Consider the following 8,717-nt stretch of genomic DNA (forward strand, 5'->3'; position numbering starts at 1 on the left):
TCGTGGGACTCTTCCTTGTTTTGTCCCCTTCCGATTTATTCTTCCTCTTGCAACCATCTTGTTTTTGTAAAATATACATAGGATCACGTGTTCAAATAATTTATGGGCGCCGTTTTTCTCCCAGCACCTGTCTTCTGTAAATCTATAAAGCTCTACCTCACAGCACGTCTTTCCTCTTCACTGTCAGCATCACAGACAGATGAACCCCTTTCTTGTGCCTGAAATCCATTGGGCTGCCCCCACCATAGCGCCATCTCACGTGACTATGTGGTTTTGCTGGCATGTCTACAGTTCTAACATCCGACCAGGCAAGGTCCCCCCTCTGGTGCAATATCACGTGTGCCCTTTCTTTATGCGTCGCCATCACAGCATTCTGCTTCATCTTACTGTACTGGAATCTGTACTATACCAACCAAACACTTTTTCCTACTAACTATGAGCTCACTGAAGGCAGCATTTACCCTTCCAGCTTTGTGTTTTTGGCTTATAGTACAGTGTTTTGAACAGCATTGCACTTGATAGATCTGTATACTGAACACATGGTAACAGTCATTAGCCAGCCCAGAATGGACGGATGGCTTTATTATGTAATATAATTTCATCCTTGGCTATATCATTCATTACTGTGTGATTAATGAACAAATAGCCCAGAACTGTCTTGCCCTATTTTCTTCAAAATGTTGCAACTAAATTAGAGAAAAGATAAATGGCAACTGTTTTTATTTCCTAACTCCAGCAATTTCAATACAGATATACTTTTTACACCCCAGGTCTTCCTGTAAAAGCACGAAGATCATAGTTAGGAGACCTGATTCAAACTCTGGCCTTGATGTCCATTAGCACACAGTAGTTAGCAGTTAAAGCAACTTTTTTTTAGCCCAAAGACAGAACAAAGTAAAATGATGCTCGCCTTCTCAGGTGATCTCACTGCAAGATGAGGTTCAGATCAATAAAATAATTTGCATGAATCAGACTAAAAACATGTTGCCATGGAATATAAGATGCATTGTATTTATTCTTCGTATTAAAATCTGGAGGGGGGCATTATTCATAATTATAATTTTAAATGTACTTTTGCATGTTTCCCAGTGCCCAAAAATAATATTTTTCCTCTTTGGAGAATAATGCTTAGAAGAATGCAGGTTGAATAGAACGAGAGTTTTTCTCACAGTTTTATGAAAATTTAATCCAGAGAGAATTTTGAAATGCAATGCAAATTATGCATCATCCTATCATTTATGAAAGAGACAAACCATAGGAACATGACTCATATTTTGGTCATTAATCTCAAGATGGAAATTTATGAGGAAGACAGAAAAAATTATGAAACTAAAGAACAATTTTAAATCAGCATAAAATCTTGCTATCAATTCAAAATTTAAAAGAATCCAAAAAGAACTGTGGTAGGGTGACACTATCTATTTTATGAAAAATGAAAACAGTATTTAATTCTAATATCTGTACTCATTTCTGTCATTCTCTGTGCTTATATAAATAACTATATAGAAATGCATACACTGAATTACATTTCAAAATACTATTTTTTATTTATTTATTTTTTTGTGGAACGAGGGATTGAACTCAGGCCCTTGCGCTTGCCAGGGAAGCACTTATTCCACTGAGCCATCTCCCCAGCCCTTCAAAATACTATTATAAGAGCTTGTTAGTGAGGTTGTTTTTTGTTATTGAAACAGGAAATAGTTTTTAATATCTGTCTTTCTCATAATTTTGGCTTAATATTTTCCAAAGGGTGACTTTCCAAAACCATGGCTATCTAAAAAACGCAAAACAATATTTTAATTTGATCTTACAAAAATATTATCAAAAATAAAGTAGAAATATAAGCCAAGTTATTTCTATTTCTAGGAACTTGGGATTTATACTAAAACTGTTACATGAGAGTTAATCAGGTTTAGATTCATGAATATGTAAATTTGACACATAGATTTGTTTGGTGTCCCCAAGCTTTCTTAGGACATTAGTTTAATTTTGAGCAGAAGAACCAGGTTACATTACATCTGTCCAATAGATGGCCAACTTACTTTACTCTTCAATGTCATTTCTGTGACTCTGTGATTCATAAAATAATTAAGCATGCTCTGTCTAATGGCTCTCACAGAAAGACTGCGCTGAAATTTTACAAGGGGCCAGCACAGGAAATCGAAATGAAAATGAACCTAGTGCACCCTTTATAATCTCTTTAATCCAATATGACAAATGTGAAAATCCAGTCTGTGTCATGGTAAGGAAAAAACTATGTTAATTTTCCAAAATGCTAAATGTCACCCTTGTGTACCCAAAGACAAGGAGCTGGATGCATGAGTTCGCCGTACACTCATGCTTGAGTTTCACCTTTAATTAGAGTGGAAAGTCCCACGCACATGTGCTCGGTCGCCCCCTTCCTCAAACACCAGTCACCTGGGCCACACTCTCTAAGTACTTATTTTTCCCAAATTCTGCTTAGATTAGCCTTCGGGATGCCTGGCACACTCATTTCTCACTTAAATTTTCTTTACATTGCTGGAACACTTTTTCCTTACTACTGCTTGTTCCTTTAGAACTATTTTGAAACACCTGCAGAGAATCAATTGTATGTGATTATGAAAAATACTAGATCGTGATATTGTGTTACATGTGAGTTCAAAACTGATTTAAGCTTTACTCGTTTCAGTTTTCTCAATATGTGAAGAGTAGCACTTTCTGTCCTTCAGACTTTTTCTATTTCTTGCTCCGTATGCAACTTTTTATCAGTTTTTATATTTATAGGTAGTTTATCAGTCACACTTTATTCCACGCATTTCTCTTACATCAGCTGATACTAGTTAAAATGATGCCGAATGATTCTAACCTGTGACAAGGAGGAAGGAAGGAGGAGCAGTGTGTAGTTTACATAACTGAAGTCATTGTGCAAACTTGGCTATATTTCAGATTTTAACTTGTGGAAGCAAAACAAAATAAAAACAAAATATCTGCTACCTATAAGAAAATCATTCAAAATATTTAGAATATAATTTACCATTGGCAAAACATGTATATATACATATATATATATATTGCATCATAAGTTAATTTTAAAGTCAGTAACATTTGTATTGACATAAGAAAAATATTTAAGGAAACCACGTTCATGTGTTGAGAATAATGTTTTGTATAGAACTGTTGATATCCCTTTTAATATTTGCAGTACAGAATAAAATAAATCTTATAAAAGTGTATAGCCACAAAGCTCACTCTATTCTATATGCATTTTGGTTCTAAAATATCTTCCTTCTGTTTTACTCTAATATTAATTTTATCTCACAATGAAAATATTCTTTAAATTAAGTAATACTCATAGGAACTATAGCATTCCTGAAAAATAACACAGTTGGGACATTTTACCAAACTGTCATGCTTCAATCTCTTCATGAAAGTTCTAAAAACAAGCAATGAAAAGACCCTAAAAACCAAGGAGAAGAGAACGCACTACCTAAATGAGTTGAAAATAAAAAAAATGGACTTATTTAAACTGATGAAACAGATAACCTCTACACACTTAAAATACCCTATTTTCAGTTTCTCTTGTCTCATTGTTAAGTGTACTTCTTGTAATGAGAGACTGTTTAAAATTAAATGATGTCCCAACCTGACATTAGAAAAGTGCTTTAAAATTCCCATTAAACATTTTGCTACTGATGTGAAAGTTTGCCGAATTTTATTCAAAAAACCATTCCAATATATTCCAGATGATCTTCAGTCGTTACCTTCACATATAAATTTCAAACAGTAGGAAATCACCCTATAGAACCAAGGAAGCTACAGGAAACAGACTCTTCCTTCAAGAATCAAAAAAGCAGCAGCATCTGAGTCACTGATCGCGTTGTCAGGGTTTCAAGGTAACGCACGGTTGGTTGCGTTTTCTTAACATTTAGCGGATCGGGAATCTTGGCGCGAATCACTGCACAACTGTTTCCTGGTAGCACCCTGTGAGGCCAGTCGTGTAGTTTCATTGTGTGGGCTAACAGATCTAGCCTGGCTGGTGTGTGAATCCAGGTGAACCATAGACTAACACGATTCGGCACCTAGGGAAGGGTTCGGAGCTCTGTGCACAGGGTGGATGCATTATGTGATAGTAGGAGACATTTACGACCCAGAATACAAGAGCAGGGCAGCCTCAAGTGACATCATCGGATCATCTGCAGTGTCAGCCAACCCCCTAGGCTATATATTCTCTCCACCACCACTCCCTGCTTTTTCTCATCATTAGCAAGCCTTCCACTGCCTTCATCTGTGTAACTGAGGCTGTACCTTCTTTAAACGCAAGCCATTAGCTTAGTGAAGTGCAAGGCAAAAAACAAAAACAAAAAACAAAGGCACAGAATTAGAAGCCAGGTTGAGTACAATTTTCACTAATGTGACAGTCGGATAAGAATAACACCGAAATATCAAAGAAGAATTTAACTTGAATTATCCAGACAACAAATGAAGAAAAGGAGGAAAAAGAAGAAAGGAAGGGAGAAGGGGGAAAAAAGGAAGATTTGAGAGGGTGAAAGAGACAGGCTGACTATCCCTCAGACCTGCTCTTGTTTTGTAACTCTCATTTGTCTGAAGCCAGGAAAATATAGGAATCTTGAACTTCCTTCTAGAAATATAAATAACAATCAATACAAAAGAGAAAGGGGACTCTACTGCCTCGTTGTGATTCTCTTGACATTTATCAGCAACTTGTCTTTTACTTACAGGCATTTGTTACAGCAAAACTGTTGGCTGTCTCGATGTTGTCCACGTGAGGTACCAGATTAAAAGGAGCTTCCGACGCATTGGGGCTGGTGTTATGAAGAAAAATCGCTAGTCGGAAAGCCGTGTATTCCTGATCTGTGTTTCGGATGAAAAGACCACCTATCAAAAACAGCAGGAAAAGCACATTCAGGACTGCCTCTTCTACATGCCCTAGCCAGCACGAGTACTGCCAAATCCGCTGCCCATCACAAGCACACACAATTAGGGAGACGGCCCTTTGTCCCTAAGTTGAAGCTCAGCTTTTTCTTGATTCAATTTGTCGGGATCAAGATGACCTCTGAGACCATTTAGTGTGTTTTGCTGTCTTTCTCTCGCCCGCCCCAGGATTCCCAGCACACCGCTACACCAGCCGGCTCCTGGCATCTCACTCTGCCAGGCATGAACGGAAGAGAGATTGACATGAAAATAAGGAAACAACTAAGGAATGCTGAGACAAGTAGGAGAGGGGAATCAGAGAGGAGGAAGGAGGAATGAACTTTATTATTTTGCAGCTCGTGGGTCAGCCTGTTTAGCTCGGCTGTGTGCACGGTGCACGAGAAATGATGCAGTGTTTGAGGCTGGGCTTAGCTGGAAGAAATTCAATAGCTGCGTCCCATTAAGACAGGCGAGAACAGCGAGAAAAGCCAAGCATGGGTGGATGGGGCGGGGGTCCCTGGAAACAGCAAAGGTAGGGAAATGGAGAAAAGCTTTACGAGGAAAATCTGTAAACAGGGACGGTTCCGGGGAAGGAATCTAACTTTGGTGTCTGCTAACCTAGCCAGCAGACAGCAAAGGCAGACGGTGCGGATGAAAACGCACCCCCAACCCCAGTCTGTTTCCGTAATAGAATGAAAGCCGCAGCGCCCGGAGAGGGGAGAAGAGGATTTCGTTTGAAAAATAAATAAATAAATAAATAAACAAAACAAACTCCTTCCTTCGTATTTTCACCCCTTCAAGGGATGAAAAGAGATAAAAAGCAATCAAGCCTCACAGAGGTGTCTCCCCCCCCCCCCGCAACTTATTGCAACCCTACTAGAAGGAGCGGGGAGCTGCGGGCAGCTGGAGCGCAGGGGCGAGGACGGGTGGTGACGGGCCGTCCTGCGGGCGCACACAGGACCTGCGGCCGAGGATGGAGAGGGAAGCGGAGGGCGAGGGAGCCGCCGCCGGCGCTGCCCCGATCGCTCCCAGCAACTCCTGCAACTCACTTTCGGGAACCGGCCTCCGCGGGCGCACGCACGCCGCGCCGGGCTTAGCTTACCTATTTGCACGCTGCTCGGAAAGGCTCCCATGGCGAGTCCCCAAAATCCAGAAAATAACAAGACAATGTGTCTGCATATAATCCTCATCTTCTTTTCTCCTCTCCCGGAGCGCGCTCTCTCTCTCTCTCTGCTCTCACTCTTCTAAGGGCTGTTCAGAGAGGCATGGAAGACGATGGCGCTAAAATTAAAAAACAAAAAGAAAAAACAAAAAAAAAAAAAAAAAAAGGAGAACGGTCCGGGCGACCTGCGGCGGTGACTACGGCCCTCAGCGAGCCCTCGCGAGCCGCCCGCTGGGCCCCGCAGTCTCCATCGCCGTGGGAGAGGCTGTCCGTCCGTCAGTCGGTGCGCAAGGGAGGCACATGGGAAAGATGGTGGTGCGCGGCCGGCTGGCGGCGGCGGGCGGGCGGAGGCATGCGCTCTCCCCGCGCCGCGCTCCCCGCTCTCGCCCCTCGCCTTGGCGCGCGCACACGCGCACACACGCACACTCACAGGCAACGCGCGCACACGGGTGCACACTCGCAGGCACACGCGCACTCACGCGCGCACACGCACCCTGGCCCTGCGTCCCCACTCACCGAGTGCGCCCTGGCCCGCTGCAGCCTGGGCTTTCCGAGGCCCCGCGCCGACCCCTGCGCTCGTCCTCCGGGTTGGCGCAGGGACCGGGCGCCGCTCTCCGGGCTTCCCGGGCGCTTCCGCTTCTCGTGCTTCTGCACGCGCTCGGGCGCCGCTCGCGGGCGCGGCCTCCAGCCCGGGTCTGGGCTCAGGGGGCGCAGCACCGCCCCGTGGCCCCGCCGCCCTGCCGCATCCTGCGGGCTCCGGAGGACGGGCAGCCCCGGCTCCGTCCCCGCCTTCCCGCACGGTCTTCACTCCGCCGCCGCCAGGCAGCGCGCCGGGACGCGCTTGGTTCCTCGCTGCGGCAGAGGTTTCGCCCGGGCGAGCAGCCCGGGGGACCCGAGAGTGCACGCCGGGGCGGAGGAGGCTAAGTGGCCGGGCAGGGCGAGGGTACGAGGGGGCAAGGGTCAGCCGGGCGGGAGGAAGGCGCTGCGTGGGGCAGGGGGAAGGCCAGCCCGAGAGGTGCGCGCCCCGGCGAGGCGAGCCTCGGGCCCCGGGTGGGTGAAGGAGAGGTTACGGCACAGGAGGGAGTGGGGGAAGCCGAGCCTTGGATCCGAACGGGACCTCTAGGAGGGGCTCCCCGGCGCGAGGGCTAGGCGCGAGGAGCCCTGTGAAGTTGGAAGCGGGAAGAGTGGCTTAGGACGACTCCTGGCCTTTCTGGGCTCTTTCCGGAAAGCTCCTTTTCAAGACCCCGGCCCCTGCGGGATGGGGAGGGACCTGGTGCAGGCGGGCGGGCGGGCGGGAGGAGGCCGCAGGGCGCAGGGGAAAGCGGCACAGGTGTGCTGGGCTTTGCAGGCAGTCCTCGGGAGGACTCCAGCGCTTCATGGATGGTGTGTGTAGCTGCCTTGACCACGGAGAAGAAAATAAAAATGAATTATCCCAGAAAGTTTTTGTGGCTACCTCCACAGTCCCCATTAAGACTGTCTTAGGTGGGGGCTGTGCTCCACCCAGGCGAGGAGGTGGCTGCGGGGGCTTCACACACTGGTTGTTGACGTCCTCTGTGCAGGCTGAGTTCTCTTGTCCAGACAGTAAGCACAATTCCCTACGCCCTGAAAGTCACCTAGGGCACTGTCTCCCATTAAATGATGATAAAGATAGCAAGCGTCAGTGTTTCTCTGACACAGAGTTTGATATGAGAGGAAAGTGGAAAGATGAAGGTAAAATTTTTGCAATGGCCCCAGTTGGAAAGCCTTCTAATATGCATTCATTTACTTGTTTAAGCTTCTTTGTTAAGTTTAATTTTGTAAAGAAATCTTGCAACAGTGACATATGACTGATCCTGGTCATATATATGGGATGCAAAGAATGTTTATGATTTGTGAACACAATACTGAATAATCCAGCTAATTAACACATCTGTCTCATCAAATTCTTGCTTATGTTTCATGTGTTGACAATATTTGGAATTTGTCTTCCTGGTAACTTCAAATTGACAAAGATATAGAGAAAAAGAGGATAGACACCGTTCATGAGAATATGAATCCAATTACTATAGAAAACTGTAGATTTCTCACAAAAACTGAATGTAAAATTGCCACATGACCTCGCAGTCCCATCTTTAGATATTTACCCAAAATATTTGGCTTCTCTATGTGGAGGAGATTTCTGTATATATGCCTGTGTCGGCTGCAGCGCTGTCCACATCTGCTGCTGTTAGCAGTCACCTGGTAGTTCGCAGATGCTCAGAATCGTTGTCCAACCTTGATAGTGCTGTCTTGTTTTCTAAATTTTGAATTTTACTTTTATAGCTCTATCATTTTTGTGTTTATCCACTTTCCTGTTACATTTCACCACAGACTGTTTTGACAAAAACAATCTCATTGTGAGTAATTGGGTTACACAAATCATACATTCGTCATTGTAGTTTATGAGGTTTTAGTCTTGCACGTCAAGTGGGACTTGAAATGTTTTGCTTTTTATCTTTTGTATCTGTGAAAACCAAGGCTGCAAATAATAGCATTCTGTTTTCCACTATGAGGAGATAGTAAGACAGACTACATAAAATTCAAGTTGAATTTAAATTAAATTAGAATTTCAAAACCCACTTGGGTAACTAGTGAAGCTCTGCTTCATGTGCAGAGGAAATTA

At 44.4% G+C, this 8,717-nt stretch overlaps 1 protein-coding gene across 5 annotated transcripts in view; it reads right to left on the reverse strand.

Annotated features, from left to right (window-relative positions):
• The window catches only part of Gria4 (glutamate ionotropic receptor AMPA type subunit 4), a 391,757-nt gene extending 384,645 nt beyond the window's left edge, over positions 1 to 7,112 (reverse strand). For 4 of the 5 annotated variants that reach the window (XM_004626135.2, XM_004626136.2, XM_023709511.1 and 1 more), the window contains exons 1-3: positions 6,593 to 7,112; positions 6,017 to 6,195; positions 4,720 to 4,878 (exon numbers count right to left, since the gene is read on the reverse strand). In XM_004626135.2, the coding sequence (XP_004626192.1) occupies positions 4,720 to 4,878; positions 6,017 to 6,104 (247 nt within the window). In that variant the 5' untranslated portion in view covers positions 6,105 to 6,195; positions 6,593 to 7,112. The remainder of the gene's footprint in view (positions 1 to 4,719; positions 4,879 to 6,016; positions 6,196 to 6,592) is intronic. The other variant, XM_023709510.1, reaches the window with a different exon arrangement.
• Positions 7,113 to 8,717: the final 1,605 nt, after the last annotated feature.

This window comes from Octodon degus, unplaced genomic scaffold (genome assembly GCF_000260255.1).
Source record: "Octodon degus isolate 3935 unplaced genomic scaffold, OctDeg1.0 scaffold00012, whole genome shotgun sequence".
In the NCBI taxonomy this organism is placed as follows: Eukaryota; Metazoa; Chordata; class Mammalia; order Rodentia; family Octodontidae; genus Octodon; species Octodon degus.